Genomic DNA, 19,807 nt, shown 5'->3' with positions numbered 1-19,807 from the left:
AAAAAGTTATAATTATTTTCCTGTTAAGATGAGAGTAGCATTCTCTCACAGCTTTCCACATCTTGAATGAAAGCACAACTTTCATGGTATAACTATTTGATTACTTTGATTACTAAAAATAAACACTGATCTACAACTCGTATCATTCAGCTTATCCACATTTAGTTTTTTAAAAGAAGCTCAAGCTTAAGTGAAGAACTCCAGGAATTTTGACAATGGAATATTTCATCACAAGGGTCAGAAGCAATGGACCAAGAATGTTTATAGCATAGGTGAATGAAGGAGAGGGTGAGAGTCTAGTTAATGCGGGATGGGATACCATGTATACTGTACATGTGCACTGGCCACCAACTTTTGTAGAGGTTCGGCGGAACATATAGGAAAGTTACAAACACTTGGAGGAAGAGGGCACTGGAATATTCTCAAAAATGCATGGGACAGGGCGGGCCACGGTGGCTCAGCAGGCAAGAATGCTCGCCTGCCATGCCAGAGGACCCGGGTTCGACTCCCAGTGCCTGCCCATGTGAAAAAAAAAAATGCATGGGAGGACGTGGTGGAAAGGCCTGAAGAGGAGCCAAGGACAGACAGAAGAACAGCAAGTGCTGTCTCTAGAACACATGGGTTTTCTATTTCTTTGTATTTTTTTTTAACCTCTCTACATTCATTTTTCTGGTAAACAGGATATATATTTCTTTTATGAGGTTTAATTCTGCATTGTGGAAGTTTTGCCAGGGATGCCAGTTAAGGTACCTAGTCTTTGCCAAACTAACTTTCCCTGTACTCTCTGAGATACAAGACATAAAAACAGTTGGAGCTAGTTAGTAACTGGGTCTTTAGTTCCTGCTACTTGGATCCCAGAACAACTGCGGTTCTTAACTTTTTAAAACTGGTTTAAATTTTCCTCTAACTGAATTATCTGATATTCCCATTTTGCTTAAGTTAACCAAAGTTGAATTTCTATTGTTTGCAACCAAAGAATTCAACTGCTACAGGGCAAGTGGTCCAATTGCACAAGATAGACCAAAGGAAGATACTTTCAATAATTTAAAATAAAGAACATATATGATGACTGTCAAAATTGTTGATCAATGTACAGTACTAATCAATTTCACTTTTATGTGTTTGTAGTTAATTAGCATTTTCTAATGATTAGGCTGAGGATGTTTCATAATTATAAACTATATTTAGAGTTCACTCTCCTATCTCCCATGTGTTAAGAGTTAAAAACAAATGAGAGTGAACTGAAATAAGGTACTGTATGTTACAGGAAAAAAAAAAGAGTAGCAGGGGGTGCTAAGAGTAGCACATGTTCTATACTACAATGAAATATATTAATTACATGCATTTATTGAACTTTAGTCATTTATAATTTTTAAAATTTCAGTTGCCAAATTCAGTTAACTAGATAAATCATATGTGGAGAAAGTTTCAAGAACAACATACCCCAAGTAGATATTATAAGAAGAAATATATTGAAGCACCAGGTAGGAAGTACTCAAGAAATGTCAAAATATGCATATAGCAAAAACGAGACAACTGTTGGAAACAGATCAGCCTGACAAGTAAGTGCATTTTAAATTAAAACAATTTGTTGGCTAATAAAGTCTTCTCATTTTCTACATAATTCTGTATTATCCAGGGACACCAACTGATTTGCTCGAAACTTTACTATTTACATCTGTACCATATCTGGCTGTATTTCAGACACGGTGCAGATGTAGGATCCTCACTTTTTGTGAGGAGGATAGAAAAATGCTTACTTCCTATTCAATCTGAAATTTAGCAATACAACATGGAAATAATGGCAGGTTTTAAGAGTCCTTTTTAGGGTTACTTCTCATTGCTTTTTGAAAATATAAAGAATGAATTTTTACAAAAAGATAAAGCCGTATCCAGATAATAATCAGGATAAGATCACATATTTCTTTACTAGTCAAGATTTATTCCAAACATAATTAAGCAGAATCCAGAAAACAAAGAGCCTAGTCTGCCACAGGTTAATTTAACACAAGCTTTCTCAACCTGGGCCATATATATCTTTTTATGAGCATCTGTCTTATGCGTTGTAGGATATTTAGCAGCATCCTTGGCTTCTACCCACTAAATGCCAGTAGCACACCCCTAGTCATAACAATGAAAAAGGGTTCCAGGCGTTGCCAAATGTCCTGAGGTGCACAAATGCCTCCTGGTTAATCAACAAAGTGAATACAGCTTGCTAGCTGTGATTCCACTGTGGAACTAACGGATTGAAATGCAGCTACAGTTTTATTTTAATTCAAATACATATATATAGTGGCTAGAACCACATTACATTAATTATATGAGTTTTTGTCTAGAGCTGCACTATTCCATGCAGCAGTCACTAGCCACGTGTGGGGACTGAGCACCTGCGATGTGGCTGGTTTGAATTCAGATGTGTGGGAAATCTAAAACACACACTGGACCTCGAAGACTTGGTCTGCAAAAAGAAAGTAAGATATCTCATTAATTTTTATATTGATTACATGGTGATATTTTGGATATATTTACTGGATGAAAGTATTAAAATTAATTTCACCTGTTTTTTTTTACTTTTTTAATGTGGTTACTAGAAAATTCCAAATTACATACGTGGCTCACGTATTTCTATTGGACAGAACTAGTCTGGAAACTTGAAATGATTTATTAAAATGTTTTTAAAGAAATAAATTACTAAGTCTATCAAATAAGCCAAAAACTTTGGAAAGCTTCCCACCGAGCTATGATATGAAATTTGCTTTTGAGCTTCATAACTCTTTATCATGCTTAAATGATATTTCTGCTTCTTTAAACCAATTACTTCTGTTCCAACGTTTTATTCTTAGTGTTTCAGTTGGTTCTTTTCTCACTGCTGATTTATCTTCATGCTGTTTCTTATCATTCTCCTGCACATCAGTTTCTTTACTATTCTCAGGAGCTTCGCTGGTGGAATATTGAGATGCTGAGGCATCCATCATACTTAGAAAATCATACGCTGGAAGAGGAGGTTTCCATTCCTGAGCAGATAAAATTGCTGCAAAGAAGATACAATCAAGAGTTAAAGATTAACAGCTTTAAAATTACACAAATATGTTGGAAAATTTATTACTTTAAAAATACATTTGTAGGGGTGAAGGCTTTATCAGCATTAAATATCTAAGCAAAGACAGATATTTTTACAATCATTATCAGTAAGAAGCTTGTTACGTTTGTCATTACTAGCCATTTACATTTTTATAATATATTTATAAGCTATTGTTGTTTAAATAAAGTATCAATAGGAAAACAAAAAAGTTCATAATCTCTGTCAGTTAACCCTGTTGAAGGTTATAAGAAAAAGCTGTGTGTAATAAGATTCACTATAGACCAGGTATAAGTTAAAATGAAAAAGACTCTTTCCATCCTTACTCTTATCTGTCTTGCCAAAGAAACTGAACTATTTCTTCATCATTCATTCCAGAAAAAAATTGTGGCGTATATGTCTTTATTTAGACAAGTCTTTCCATATGTTTTAGAGCATTTCTATTTTTGAAGCTTTTTATTAATATTTTTCCCACATAGTTTACAAAAACAAATTTACTTTATAAAAATAATTATAGACAAGGAATAACTAAAAATTGCTATGGAATCTACCATACTAAAACAGCGATTATTTCTCTCATGTAAGGTACACAGAAGTCAATCTTAACATTATTTTAAAACATTGGTCATCAGAAGATGAAAACCAATTAAAAGGATAACATAAATGAGGTAAATTAGCTAAGTTTCCTTCAGCTATAAGAAAGATTTTACAAAAGTTTCAGAATTAGCCCATTTAACATACTATTCTGAAAAATAAACTATATAAGGAAATGCTCAAAGTAAGCCTTTTTAAGGTACATTCCAATGAAAGTAACCACACTGCTACAAGAAAAAAAAAACAGAACAGTAAATTCTCATAAAATAAAAACTTGAACTTCTCTCACAGATCAAATTAATATCTTTAAAAGCTTAAGAAATTGATATAAATTGCAATTTCCTAGATTGAATTAAAGCTCAAATACACTGTGCATGTATATATGCAGTATATCTGTATTCCTCTTAGTATATATTTCTTCTCACACATTTATACTTGGCACATCAGCAGGATTTAACTTTAGGCTGCCCCTGCAATTGATGTTTCAGATTAGCATTGCCTAGATACAGCCTAATAGTTCAAAAGTAACAAACAGATGAAATATTTTTATTTAATGTAATGCATAAACAGAAAGATAAGAATAACTATTTGTAGTATTATAAATGCATTTTAAGCTATATTTTTAGAAAAGATACCACTTAAAGCTAAGAAAATACTTAGCAATATTTATTTTTTAAGGTAAACAGTGCAGCCTAAAACTATGATAAAATGCCTGAAACTTAACATGTCAATTCTAATTACTTGCTGAGGGAACTGTATAAAGGTCTTCATGTTTTCAATTACAAACTAAAAACTGTACTTTAATCATATAAGGGTAATACATATATTTTTCAATAATTAGAAATGATAGAAAGAAATCATACAAATAGCTATCATTTACTGAGCCTTAATGTAGGCCAGACATTATTCATTTAATCTTTACCACAACCCCATGAGGTAAGCACAATTATTATCCTAATTTTATATATAAGAAAACTTAGGCATAGGAATAGAAATGTCAGAAACTTGTCCAAAGCGGCGATTTCCAAATTTCAGTTTCACAGAAATTAAAGTCCCCAGTAAGCAGGATGAGGCAGGTGAAGGTTCCCAGTAAGCAAGAGGAGGCAGGTGGAAGCCCCCAGTAAGCAAGAGGAGGCAGGTGGAAGCCCCCAGTAAGCAGGATGCGGCAAGTGGAGGCCCCCAGTAAGCAGGATGAGGCAGCATCTGTGGCCCCAGATTACAGACTGAGGCTACTTCGAGAGGGCTACTGCCACACCCTCACCGCAGCGTGTGCAGTCAGTACAGACCTGCTCACCTCCGTGTGGTGACAGCAGGTGCTGCCCACACAGGACCCCACGCACAGAGAAGTGCGGTTTCATTTTCTTACCTGCTGCAGAGGCTACAGGAAGAAGGTAAGCCTTAGAGCAGCAATACAGAAAAACGATGGCAATCCCTCAGAGGCGTTAACACAGTGTACTTAAAGACATACCAGTCTCTTGGGAAACTAAGAACGATAATTCTGATTCTTTTCCCTTGGTAGGAGTGAGTTGGAGAGATGGGTCAAAGCCCCCAGGGGGGCCCCTTTTAGGGAAGGACCTTTACAAGGGTAATGATTCTACTTTAGATTCACAGAAGCGTGGACACAGGCTACGTGACCAGATCAAGAGCCACAACTGAAGGGACCCCCACACCGCAAAGCTAGAATGAAGAAGTCAAACATGAGTGATTGTCACAAAAAAGGCCTCCCTCCAGATTATCACTTACCCAAAGAGTCAATTTTGTCCTATTTCCTAGGAAAATATAAAAACCAGTAAATGATGTCAGAAAATTAAGACTCAGGGACACAGAATGGCTAAAATACTGAAAAAGGAGAATATAGCTGGAGAGCCCACATTCCCAATTTTAAAACCTACTTACAAAGCAAGAGTAATAAAGATAGGGAGGTACTGGCATAAGGATGGACATATATATATCAGTAGACTAGAAAAGTACAGAAATAAACTCATACATTTATGGCCAACTGATTGTTAACAAGGCTGCTAAGACCATCCAATGAAGAAAGAACAGTCTTCTCAACAAATGGTGCTGGGACAACTAAATACGCTAAAAGAATTAATTTGGACACATACCCCCCACCCCGCTTCACACCACACAAAAAAATCAACTGGAAATGGATCAAAGACCTAAGTGTAAGAGCTAAAACTACAGAAGTCTTGAGGAAAACATGAAAATGTTCAGAACCTTGGATCAGGCAATGGTTTCTTAGAAAAGACATCAAAAGCACAAGCAAAATTAAATATTGTGTGCATCAAAGGACACTATCAAGAAAGTAGAGACAAAACCCACAGAATGAAATATGTTTCCAACATTGCAGAAAATATTTGCAAATCGTACCTATTAAGGTCTAGTATCCAGAATGTTTAAAAAAACTCATTCAATACAATGATAAAAAGGCAAATAACCTTGTTAAAAAATGAACAAAGTATTTAAATAGCTATTTCTCCAAAGGAGATAGACAAATGGCCATTACATGCATGAAAGGTTGTTCAACATTGTTAGCCCTTAAGGAAATGCAAATCAAAATCTCAATGAGATTCCATCTCATACCCACCAGAATGGCTTAAAAACAATAAGGAAGTGCTGGCATAGTGGGTTGAACAATGACCCCTAACCCCTCAAAAAATGACGAGGTCCTAATACCTAGACACTGTGAATGTTACCTTATTTGAAAAACAGAGTCTTTGCAGATATAATGATCGTGAGATCATCCTGGATTACCCAGGTGTGCCCATAATCCAAGGACAAGTGTCCTTATAAGAGACAGAAGAGAAGGCAATATGAAGATGAAGAGATTGGAAGGATATGGCCACAAGCCAAGGAACAGTGACAGTCAGCAAAGCTGGAAGACACAAGGAATGATTCCTCTCTAGAGTCTCCAGAGGGGCTGTGGCCTTGACAACACCTTCATCTTGGACTTCTGGTCTCCAGAACTGTGAGAGAATAAATTTCTATTGTTTTAAACCATCTAGTTTGTGGTAATTTGTTACAGCAGCCACAGGTAACTAACACAGAGGGCAGTGATAGGGAAATACTGGGACCTCATATATTGTCAGTAGGAATGTAAAACAGCTCAACTGCTGTATAAAACAGTTTGGCAGCTTCTCAAAAAGCTAAATTAAAGTTACCATATGACTCAGTAATTCTACTCCTATGTAGGTATATGCCCATGAGAACATGAAAAATACATTCCTACAAAAACCTGTACGTGACTGTTCACAGCTGCCCACTCCACAATAGCTAAATAGTGAAAACAATGCAAATGGCATGGAATGATGAGTAAACAAAGTGTGGTACATCTATACAACACAATATTTTATCAGCCACAAAAAAGGAATAAAGTATAGACTCATGCTACAACATGTATGACCTTGAAAACATTATGCTGTAAAAGAAGCCAAATCTGAAATGCCATGTATTATACGACATCATTTATAGGAAATGTCCAGTATAGGCAAATCCATAGAAATAAAGTAGATTAGTGGTGGCTAGGGGCTGAGGGGCAGAGAGAATGGGGAATAACTAGTAATGGGTACAGGATTTCTTTTTAGGGTGATGAGAACATTCTGGAATTAGATAGTGATAGTTGCATAAATGTACTAAAAACCACTGAATTTGCACTTTAAATGGTGAACTTTATATGTGAATTATATCTAAATTTTTAAAAATATCATCTATATGTTAGGCACAAAAGTTTAGTTAGACTAAATTCATTTCTGCCTAACCTGACAAAGATGAAGCAGACCACCTGGGAAAAACAAGTGTGCTGCCAGTGATTGATAATTAAATAAATCCAAGTATCTGATTAAGTATACAGAATATACATAATGATAGATTCATACCATGCATGCTATTAGAGAGACAATATAGCACTGGATTGGGGGGTATACCAAACTCTGTATGTGTACATATTTATATACATATATGTATATGTCTATTCCAAGACTCTATCACAAAACAGTGTCAAAATATTGTAAGATTTTCATCTGGTATCCAACAGCAAAATCCTTGGATACTATTTTAGGATTATATTCTTGATACAATAATGTCTTAGGTTGCCACACTTTAACTTATTTAAATGATAACCGGCCTACTGTTTCTGAAGTTGTATATAAATAGTTAATACTCAAATATAAATTAGCATATGCATTTATATCATAAATATACATTCACATATGTTTTAGAAAAGTAGAAAATATGGCAGGGGTCAATAAATTCTAGATCAAAATCTCTTTTCTTCTGGTTCTAAATTCTAGCTCTGGAATTGGAGTTCTTGGTTGGAATCGAACCCTACCCAATTATTTACTATATGGCTTTGAACTAATTTTTTAACTCATAAGATTATATTAAGACTTCATATGATTCTTGTGAGAATTATATGAGATGATGCATGTAAATCACTTATATTCAATAATAACCTATATACAATAATTGTTAGCTATTCAAATTAATAAATTTTAATTTAATAGTATTTATTTTTTAAATAATATCAACCACATATTCTTCTGAGGATTAGACTAATTCATGAAATATACTAGCACCATGTAGAACATGGTATTTAATAACTTAGCTATTAATATTTAAGTTACGTATAAAACAATGATACTTTTAAAATTCTATCTCATTAAGCAGAACTCCTTCCCCCTATATTTATGTCTATGAATTATATAGAATAACTATGAAATTTAGGTAAAATCACTGCAAACTTAGTATCTACAATCTTGGTAACTCTCCACAGACTAGTTGAATTATATGGTGAGATGAAGATTCAATAAAATAAGCAAAATGGTTTGTTAGAGACAAATCATTAGGCAATTTGGTTAAAAGTAGGAGCTCCAGACATAGACTATGTTGAAACCCCGCACTGGTACTTATTAGGTGAATAAGCTTTGACAAGTTACGTCACCTCTGTCTCAGTTTTATATCTGGAAAAAGAGTATAACAACGACCCGCCAAACTCGAGAGTTATTATGATTATTAAATTTGATACTCCCTGGAAAATAGCAATTACTCAGTAAATAATGACCATTACTTTTATTCCAACTGTTAATTTCTCTGATGTACTTGGCCTATGATGATGTAGAAGTAAGATGATACAACCATAAAGGTCGATACATGTGATTATCAAAAGCAACAATAATAAATGTTGAGGGAGAAATTGAGACAAGTTTCAGTTTGACATATACTTAGAATGTTTAGAAGCAGAATTTTATATAATAATAATGTGCTACTAGTAACATTCTTGCTTTCTATAAAATCACATATTTGCTTATCATTGCAGAAAGAAAACAAACTGGCATGCATATGAAAAAAGCTATACAAGAACTGCAAATGCACAATTTCAGTTTTATAAAAATAGCATGAAGAACTTATGCTTCAGCAAGCCAAAGTTCCTATTGTGACAATTAGGAAAAAAATGGAGAAATTACAAAAATCATGTTTTTAAACACACTGACCATCTGTACAATCAATAAGGACCCCATGAACTAAAATTCCAGAGAAAGGCAACCTCAGGTGAATTGACTGAAAATGAGACCTTTTATTTCTGGTCTCACAATTGGAGATTGTCCTGATCAATGTTATCAACATATCAATATTTAGGACACTTAAAACCATCAATAGAAGTCAACTCTCTCTAGCATTCATTATCTATGATTCAAGTTTAGAATTCATGGAACAGTATGGGTTAGTGTGAAGCCATGTGGATTAAACAAAACAGAGAACTTACTGATATGACTTTGTAGTCCTGCCTTTAATTTCTTAAGCCACAGAAAAAGATTTTGTTCAGTTATAGATTGGTCTGAAGGAAATGCAAATACTTGGCCATCTGAATGAAGATTCACCAACACAAGACATGGAAGGGGAGGCAAAGTGTCAAAATACACCTGCAAGATTCCTCTCCCCGCAGGAGTATTCTTTCTACAAAATGGAATGATTGAACATATTAATATTTCTATTTTTAAAAAGTTTGTAGAACATTACATTTAAAATATACCATTAAATTTTAAATATACCAGTAAGTTTATTTTAAAATAAGATATCCTGAAAATCAAGAGGTCAATGACTATGTTATAAGTAATCAAATTTTTAGAAGTTTCTTTTTAACATGGGGTGGTTTCTTTTAAGTGAAAAATGGACATAATCCAAAGGCCTGTCTATTTAGGTTTGACATAATTAATAGGTTTCTTCCAAAGCTCAGCCAAATATCTGATCACATCTCAACTCAAAAGTTAAATGGTTATCTAAGATTTGATCTTTTCATTTTATGAATATTAAAAATGCTTAGTTTGAGAAACACTACTTTTCCAAAAGAAAACTGTGCCCTTCAGGAAAATGAACAGGAGATTAGCTTGAAGTTAAAGAGATCAAAAGCAATTATACAGTTTAGCATAGTAGTAGCACACGGTAATACAATGTTATATAACAATAATTACCTGGGAACATTTTGTCTCAAGAAGTACAGTACATTCATTCAGAATGAAGCTCTTCACAGCAAAACTGTATACCCACCTCCAATTTTGTAATTTTTTGAATAAGTTGAAAAAATAAATGTTTTTCATCTGAATCTGAACAAGGGATTATATGCATGTATGAGCTGTGTTCTCAAAGATTAAATCTAGAAAACATACCAGGAAATATCACTGGTAATGCCCATAAACATTTCTCTAACACTATAGGCTGAACTTTAAAAATATCGAAGTACAGAAAAAGAAACTAAAGGAAAATGCCAAAATATCACAATATGTAAATATGGTAATTTACCTTGATAATTAGGTTCAATGGATATCGATTGCTTTTAAAATCAGAAAAACCTCTTTTAAAAAGTTTATTGTGGAACAGAACTCAGTTGAAAACAAGGTCATCTTAGACCATCTGAGGGAGTTTTATTACTAAAATATCCTGATGGCTTTGGTCCCATAATATAACTTCAAAAGGTGGAGTCAGAGTTTCATTTCCAAATGAAAATGTAAAATTATACTTTATTTCTTATATATTAAAAATATACTTACAGGGCGGGCCACGGTGGCTCAGCAGGTAAGAATGCTTGCCTGCCATGCCCGAGGACCCGGGTTTGATTCCCGGTGCCTGCCCATGTAAAAAAATATATATATATATACTTACAGATTTAACCAACAAGGAATAAGTGAATCCAAGTGTTTCTGTTTTACCAGGTCCAATATTGCTTTTTTATAGTTATGATTTATGTTGCCATCACTGAACAAAATAAGTAATGGTTTCTGAAGTCTTAAATAAGCAGGAAGATTTTCCACAGTGATTTCTGGCTGTTAAAAGTGGAAAACAAAACAATACAAAATATGGGGGATGATGGTACATAAAATAGATAATAAAGTTCAAACACTGCGTAATTTTAGTTTGCAAAATATAATCCAAGCATATTTTCATTTAAGTGGAGATTTTACCAGACTGACTGCCAGTTTGAAGCTGTTAAGTACCCAGAAAAGTCATGTCCTTTTTCCTGATCCAATCTTGTGGGGGTAGCCATGTTTCTTTTCATCCTGATTCAACACTGTGGGGCCCAACCTTTTTATTAGATTGTTTCTATGGAGATGTGACATGCCCAATTGTGGGTGTGACCTTCTGATTAGATGGAGATGTGACTCCACCCATTCAAGGTCAGTCTTGATTAGTTTACTGGGGTCCTTTTGGAGAAAGCTCAGAGCCAACAGAGACACAGAATTTGGAGATGCCTGGGGTGCCAACAGAGAGCACGGATGCCTAGACAGGTGTTTGGAGAGGCAGAGCCCATGTGCCTTCCCATGAGACGCTAAGCAAGGCAGAACCCAGAGTTGTGACCCAGAGGAGTTAAGTGAAAGCCCACAGATGTTGAGAGAGGAAACCACTGGCATCAGAAGCTGGAAACAATGGAAACAAGAACAGGAACCAGCAGACACCAGCATGTGCCTTCCCATGTGACACACATTGGCTTGGATAAGGAATAAAATCATGACAGATTGAAGCATGTACTTGAACAGGAATTCCAGACATAGGCACAGCATGAGAGGCAGAGAGCTGTTAAGGTGGTACAAAATATCTGAGAAAGAGTAAAAGTCAACTGTGCTAGATTTAGGCATATAAAAGGCAAATGTGGCTATGAGACCACGTGAGGAAAGGCCTTGGTAAGTTCTCCTGACAAGCTGTCTGTCTCCTAGGAATACTGAGATGATTCTAGGTCAAACGAGTGGCATGATTAGGTCTGTCTTTAGAAAGACGATTAGCTGGAATAACTATTTGTGGAAAGGAGGATTGGTGATGGACACCACTCTTTCCTATGTCAGGAAAAAAAAGACAAAGAGGTCTGTAAGTTTAACAGGAAAGTAAGAATTAGAAAACCTAATTTAGCAATCATTAGCTGGTAGTAATAGAAGTTACAGGTATGGGGAAAATTTCCCAAAGAAAAACAGTAGCAAAAGAAGAAAAAAAAGGTTGTGGATGTAAGTCTAGAAAACAAATGAGACCGAGTGTGGGTAGTCACAGAGTTGTAGCAGTATTTGGAAAGGATTGAACTACAAAAGCCAGAAGTGGAGGGAATTTTAAGACCATATGATGGAGTCAACAATGTTGAATATTACTAAGATACGAAAAAGAAACAGTTAAAAAGTCAGTAACTGGAGTAACTGAAAGGTGACCTTTGACAATCTGACTATAAAGACACTATAATTCTTTGGATCCCTGTATTATTACCCATATTAAAAGCATAAAAAAGGAACTACGTATCTGTGAAAAATGCTAACCTTATTTCTTAATAAATAGGTCTAAGCATGACAGCCCTGGATATATCTTTGCTTATAGAATTTCAGATTCAGGAATTATTTACCTGACCTAATTATAATCAGATTCATTAAAATAAAAAATTTCATGTCACATAAAAAAATCCTCCCCAAGAAATCTTGACATTCCCACAAGCAGTGGGGACAATCAAAGCAATACACTGAGTCCCCAATCTTGGGGGTTGTTTATATGAAACTTAACCCTGCAAAGGATAGGCTAAGCCTACTTAAAATTAGGCCTAAGAGTCACCCCCAGAGAACCTCTTCTGTTGCTCAGATGTGGCCTCTCTCTCCAGCCAACACGACAAGCAAACTCACTGCCCTCCCCCCTGTCTACATGGGATGTGACTCTCAGGGGTGTGGACCTTCCTGGCAACTAGGGACAGAAATCTTAGAATGAGCTGAGACTCAGCATCAAGGGATTGAGGGAACCTTCTCGAGCAAAAGGGGGAAGAGAGAAATGAGACAAAATAAGTGTCAATGGCTGAGAGATTCCAAACAGAATCGAGAGGTTATCCTGGAGGTTATTCTTACGCATTAAGTAGATATGACCTTGTTAGTCAAGATGTAATGGAAAGGCTGGAGGGAACTGCCTGAAAATGTAGAGCTGTGTTCCAGTAGCCATGTTTCTTGAAGATGATTGTATAATGATAGAGCATTCACAATGTGACTGTGTGATTGTGAAAACCTGTGTCTGATGCTCCTTTTATCTACAGTATGGACAGATGGGTAAAACATATGGCTTAAAAGTAAACAAATGATAGGGGGGAAAAATGAAAAAAAAATATGCTCCCCATCCACTCCTCTTCCCCATCCTGATGAAGATTAAGGTCTTTCTAACACCTAACTGCAGGCCAAGAAGTGAGCTGGCTGCTAGCTGGCTCTTTCATGCAGCCACGATACACTCAGGACCTCATTGGAGGTTACTCCAATGCATGACAGCTTCAGAAATTTTAATAACTCCACCTGATGGCTTTAGAATGTATGGAAAGTTCACAAACTAAAAGCAAAATATTTATTTTTCATTATAGCCATCCAGTACTTAGTTGAACACGGCAAACTACATAAACTGAAACTGCCACAAATCTTATCACATTTGCCTTAACTGTAAACAGACTCTGATAGTTAAGTTTGTTCAATGTTTCTCAGCTTTAAAGAATATTATCTAAAAAAACTTAGATGAAAGAGTAAAATGTTACAAATCTTCTGTAGCACAATACAGAAATATTTCTCAAAAGCCTTAAAAATATGCTTATTCTCTGGACTAGCAATTCAAATTCAAGTATCTACCCTAAATATATAATGTATCGGATATACATGATTATCTACCAAAAAAAAGGCTAGGATGACTTAAATACCCATCAATAGGAAACTAGTTAAACTAAGGCACAATAATACAACAGTATAATGTAGATACTAAAAATGTGTATCACTGTTTCTTGATGAAAATGTTTCTCAATATAGAAAGACAAATATGCACATACACACAAAACTTTAAAAAGTATAGGGGCATATATCCCCAAATTAAATTCAGAAATGTTACGGTTAATTTTAATTTGCTTCTTTATAATCTGAAAAATTAAAGTCTTACTAATCTAAAAAAAGCATATTATGTACATACTAAGGGGATATTTATCAAATAAGTCAGTGAAGACAAAAATGTTACTTTAATAATTTAGAAAACTACATCTTAAAAATATTAACACAAATATTTAATTATAACCTATAACTTTAATGGGGGAATATGGAGAGAGGTGGCAGAACCAATGTCACAGACTTAATAAAGATTACAGTAATTTATTTGAGCCTAATATGTGATGTAATTAGGTCATCCAAACAAGAAACATCATAACAGGAGGATATCCAGTCAGCATTTACAGCTGACAAGAATACGCATTGTAGTTAAAAATCTTGTCACTTTAGAAATGTATAAAGATGTAAATTGATAATATTCTAACTTTATTTAATAGAAATGCACAACTGGAACCAAGTAATCCAGGTTATATCTGGATTACTATTATACAAAGTAGAGCGATAAAAAGGTCTTTCATAAGACAGTCTCTTGTTCTAAAGCTGCATAAATAATTAGAATAACACCTAATATTTGCTGAATGTTTTCCATAGGCCAGACACTGTACACTAAGTACCACACATGTTCTATCTCGCTTAGTGCTCACACTCACAATAACTCTCCGGGGCAGGGGCTCCACCTCCATTTGACACATGTGGAAACTAAGGCACAGAAGTCAAGGATATGAAGCCAGGAGTCTGATTCTCTAGAATCCCTGTGCTTTTTAAGCAAGCTTCTGCTCAGGTCAAGTACTTCAATGGAACGTTAGCCATACGAGTCTTGGTAATAAAATAATCCAAAGGCATGTGTGCTTTTGGCAGTAATCAGATAAGCCATACAAATAATGAGTGAATAATAAAGCAGAGCAAACCAGTGAATCTTCATCTCACAAAACATCATGTCCTGTGCCAGCAAAAGTTGGAAAGTTGTGAGTCTTCAACTGATCTAGATATTCTTATTTCAAATAATATGCTTACTTAAAAATATACTCACAAATGTTTCCAGTAATGCACTTCTTATTATTTGAACTATGTCTTGCGTGTGGGTGTTAGCTAATGGAATGCTGTCTATTTTGCCTTCTTTGTGTCTGGCAAGCAGCAGGGCTGGAAGAGTTGCAGCATATTTTTTTGACCTATGGAGAAAAGTTGTATCAAAATTCACAACCAAAATATATCTAGTCATTAAAAAAAACTGAAAACTATACCAGGAGGTCACAGTGGGAGGCAGCAAATGGGAGACTCTATTGCTAAAGAAAATCTGAACACAATTCCAGGCAAATTAGTCTTCCATATGAGGCTATCTGAGAAATTTTAGGAGCCTTTGCCGACCTAGATTAAAAGAAATCAGCAGACAGTAATCTAGCCAGATTTTTTTTTCAAGCAATTTACTCATCAAGATGTCTAAACAGGATGTAGAAGACAAAGAATGGTTCTCAACCTTTTAGGACTGGTCACAACACTGCTGAGTAAAGGTACAGGCATTTACTAAACACGTATTATTTGTCAGGCACTATTCTAGGTGCTTTAGTTAAGTTCTCATTTAGCCCTCAGTCGGCTCTATGATGTAGATGAGAAAACCAGGCCTCAAAGAGAGTGATAAATAGCAGACACAGGATTCAAACTGAGGTTGCTCCAGACATGAAGCCTGTGCTCTCTCCATGGAACCAAGAACCCAAAGTAACTCTCTACTTTTGTTTACTAAGCCTAAAAGAAAAAAAAGAAAAAAAACCAAAACCTTCCAATTACATAAGAAAAAATGTTTTGTGTGAAACTATCACATATTCCCATCATATGTAAAAATGTGTTTCATGTCAGAACATAGACATTGCAATGTTAAAAGCACTAGTAAAGAACCCAGACTTCAGATCACCTGAAGAATCCTGCAGCAGTCTGAAGCTATGTACCTCAAAAAACCATGTCCTTAAATGTAATCCCAAAGTAACTGTTCCAAGAGGCCCTTTGACGAGGTTGCTTCAGTGAAGGTATGTCCCAACTGAATCACCATGCATGTTAATCCTATCACTGAAAGCCTCAGAGGAAGGTGGCAGGGAGAGAGAAGGGCTGAAGGGGAAGCCAGAAGCGGAATGTCAAAAGAAGTGGCAGAGAAGGGAGAGGCCATCATGTGCATTCCCACATGACAGGGGAGCCAAGGACCACAGAGCACAGGCAGTCAGCCCCAGATGCCACAGTTTTCTGGGAGAAGGCAATACTGGACGGTCCCTTGACTGAGGACTTCTCCCAGCCACACTTACTGTGAGCCAGGATATCCCATTGTTTAAGCCAACCCATTGTGTCGTATTTCCTTTAGCAATGAGGAAACTACAACACATGCTTGGTAGTTAGCCACAGTTGGTTATAAACAAAACATACACTGAAAACTACTGGTCTAGCTCTTTTAACTATCATTAGGTAACAATGACAGCTGAATAAAAGATAGTAGGTGATTATTCATGGGTCATGTTGGTATGTCCCAAATATCCTTAAAGATCTGAAGTTCAGTATTGATTTATCAAAAATCTCTGGCTTTACAGACGGAACGAGAGTTTGATCAAGTGCACACGCCACCAGTGTTTATAACGAAAGTTCTAAGTTTAGAAATCACAATTAGGAATGTTATAGTCATAAAGTAAGAAAGACAAACTACTGAGTCTTAACAACTCCAGCTATCCCCAGATATGAATGGTTAATGACAAATATGATATATTTTAGTAATACTCATCAAACTCATAAGTTAGTCCTTCAATCTGCTATACCTAAAATATTTTGGTAGTACAAACAGGCCCCATCTTCCAAAACTAAAGCAACTAAGTGGTTAAAAGAGTAGTGATTAAGTGTATATTTGCATAACTTAAAATTAGGTAGTTATTATAAGTACAGTTCTATTACCCTGAAACTCCAGGAGAAATATGAAAAAAATCTGGTTTTATTTTATATACCGTGGTGGCAAATAAAAACCCAGACTCTCTAGAAGTAAAATCCTCAAAAAAACCAAAAAACCTATGACAACGCCAAACAACAAAAAGGCAGGTGACAGGGCCCAAAGAAGAAAATTTCTAGAGAAGGATAAAGAAGGATTCATAATCCAAAAAGAATCTATATAGCCTATCCTACAAGGAAATTAATCATTTTAATAAATCTTATGTTATGAATATGGCCTTGTATTCCTTCATTAACTATATAAAGAAAAAGTTATTGTTCTGCATAACTTTTTCCTCACTAAAGTTAGAAGAGCAAAAAACTTACAGTATCAAAACATCATCTTCAGAATAAATTCCAGTGATGACCCATCCTTTTAGGTAGTTTCCTGCTTCAATGAAGTCTTCTTTTGCTATAAAAACAAGAACAAAAATAGAATCCTTTAAAATTTGCATGCTATTCAACTATTGGAAAGATTTACAAATAGTAATACTTTATCACTAATCCCTTACAAAGATAAATCATTTAAGTGCAGACATTTTACAAATTTAGCGGTTCTAAAATAAATGTTATGTGTTTTTAATGATAGTTCTTGATTACTAGAGAAACGTCAATTGATGTAATAAAATGATGGTTCCCTAAATAAATGTTCTCTAAATGTGATTTATAAGATATATGGCACTCTAATCATACAGTTATTGAATAAATATCTGTTGCTTTTAAATTTACTACTAAGACAGTAAATCAGGGGTGTATGAGTGGTTCAGTGGCAAAATGTTTCCCTGCCATGCTGGAGACCCAGGTTCAATTCTCGGCCCATGCACCTCCCCCACCTCAAAAAAAAGGAGACAGAGTAAATGGAAGTTATCTGTTCTATATGTTACCTGGAGAGAAAAGCATGTGAAATAATACAGATACTATAATTGCAAAATCTAAAAGTGTCTATATGCATAAAAAAATAGAATGGAGTTATCTGTTCTATATGTTACCTGGAGAGAAAAGCATGTGAAATAATACAGACACCGTAATTGCAAAACCTAAAAGTGTCCATATGCATAAAAACACAGAAGAGTGGAAAATTCTAGTCCTTCTAACAGTTTCTGTGTTAGGGCTGGGCAATTGTGATGAACTTATATCTTCTATTTTTATTGCCTATATTTTCTATAATGTGCTTTGTATTACTTTTGAACAGTAATTTGTGTATCAATCTTTTCTCACTTATTAAAATATGCATTTTCAAAATAAAACTATTATCACTATACATTTTTGGATACATCTTCATAAATATGAACATATTGTAGATCAAGCAAATGATTAGCTTACAATCAAGAAGCAAGCTTGAATTAAACAACTGTATACTAATAAAACAGAGCAGAGGTGGACTTATAGGTAAATGATACATTCAAGTTAAGGTCAAACGAGGGCTCATCTTGCTGTGCAAAGGTTTCATGTCAGTTCAAGTAGAAAACTGCTGAGGGAGAATTGAATCATAAAGCACCTAGTACATAGGCACACTGACCCAAAAGTTCTTAGCAGTCAGAACTTTATTTATGATGTGAGAATCAACAGGGGCAGCATCAACTTCTTCAGAAATTTTTTCTTTAAAAAGGGTATTTCCACAAGATTCCAAATATTGAGAAATCCTTTCTGTGGTACAGCAAATTTTTAGGGTAGCACAATCAGCCAGCAGGCAGCACGGAGATCTCATTCGTAGTCATGAAGTTAATCAGACCCCACAACAATTAAAATATTTTATTTAACCTATGTCTGGTGGTTTGGAATTGTATGTACCCCAGAAAAATCATGCTCTCAAAGCTAATCCATTGCCCTGGGTGTAAACCTATTGTAGATATGACCTTTTCATGAGGTTACTTCAATTAAGGTATGGCCCAGGTTGGGTCTTAATCCTTTAACTGGAGTCCTTTATGAGCAGAATAAATACAGAGAGACAGAAAGTCATGGGAACAAGAAGCTAAAAACAACTGAAACCAAAAGAGGAGGGAGAGACCAGCAGAAACCATGTGTGCTGCCATGTGGCAGAGGAGCCAAAGGTCACCAGCAGCCCGTCTTCATTAAAAATGCCCTTGATTTAGACATTCTCACTACTTCAAGATGTAAGCTAATAAGTCCGCATTGTTTAAAGCCAACCCATTTCACGGTGTCTGCTCTGAGCAGACTCTAGGAAGCTAAAGCACTCTGTTATACCAAAGTGGGAAATATTCATAAGATTACTGAGCAACTAGAAAGGACCGAGTACCTACATTTTCATTTCTAAGAGAAAACAGAAGTAAATTCTAGTAAAAAACTGACCACTATTTAAAGTAATGACATATTGGAATCTATGTCAATTGCTGCTTTTCTGTTTTGATAAGTAACAGTGGGACATATATTAATATTCCCACATAATTTCCTGAGACAGAAGCCTCTCAATTCATGATGTTGCTGAAAGGATCTTCATGAACCCACGTGTTCATAAGTCCTAAGCCACTTGTGGGAAGAAAGAGTTTAAGACTGTATGTAGCCTTCAGATGTGTTTTCATTTCCACTACATCAGAGTATAAATTTTCTTCTGAAGCTTTAAGACCAGCATATTCTTCTCCTTGATGAAAAATGCATAAATGTTAGAATATGAGTCAACCCTAAATATAGGAATATAAAATCTTTAATGAAACATATTGAAAGAGGTTTTTTGGTACTATATATTTGGGTCGGAGGTATAAATAATTGTAGATATAGTTATAATACTTAGTTGTTTAACTATAAATACATTTTAATTGCCTAAACTATAAATTTCATATTAATTTAGCAAAAAATTGCTTTTCTC

At 35.2% G+C, this 19,807-nt stretch overlaps 1 protein-coding gene across 2 annotated transcripts in view; it reads right to left on the bottom strand.

Annotated features, from left to right (window-relative positions):
- Positions 1-1,921: 1,921 nt before the first annotated feature.
- TXNDC16 (thioredoxin domain containing 16) overlaps positions 1,922-19,807 on the bottom strand; it is a 131,420-nt gene continuing 113,534 nt past the window's right edge. For both annotated transcript variants that reach the window (XM_077122632.1, XM_077122631.1), the window contains exons 17-21: positions 17,311-17,395; positions 15,062-15,200; positions 10,832-10,992; positions 9,438-9,628; positions 1,922-3,031 (exon numbers count right to left, since the gene is read on the bottom strand). In XM_077122632.1, coding sequence (XP_076978747.1) covers positions 2,766-3,031; positions 9,438-9,628; positions 10,832-10,992; positions 15,062-15,200; positions 17,311-17,395 — 842 coding nt within the window. In that variant the 3' untranslated portion in view covers positions 1,922-2,765. The remainder of the gene's footprint in view (positions 3,032-9,437; positions 9,629-10,831; positions 10,993-15,061; positions 15,201-17,310; positions 17,396-19,807) is intronic.

The sequence above is a fragment of the Tamandua tetradactyla genome, chromosome 12 (assembly GCF_023851605.1).
Source record: "Tamandua tetradactyla isolate mTamTet1 chromosome 12, mTamTet1.pri, whole genome shotgun sequence".
NCBI classification, from domain to species: domain Eukaryota; kingdom Metazoa; phylum Chordata; class Mammalia; order Pilosa; family Myrmecophagidae; genus Tamandua; species Tamandua tetradactyla.
Note: the sequence above shows the minus strand (reverse complement) of the source record. Positions and strands in the feature narration are given on the sequence as shown.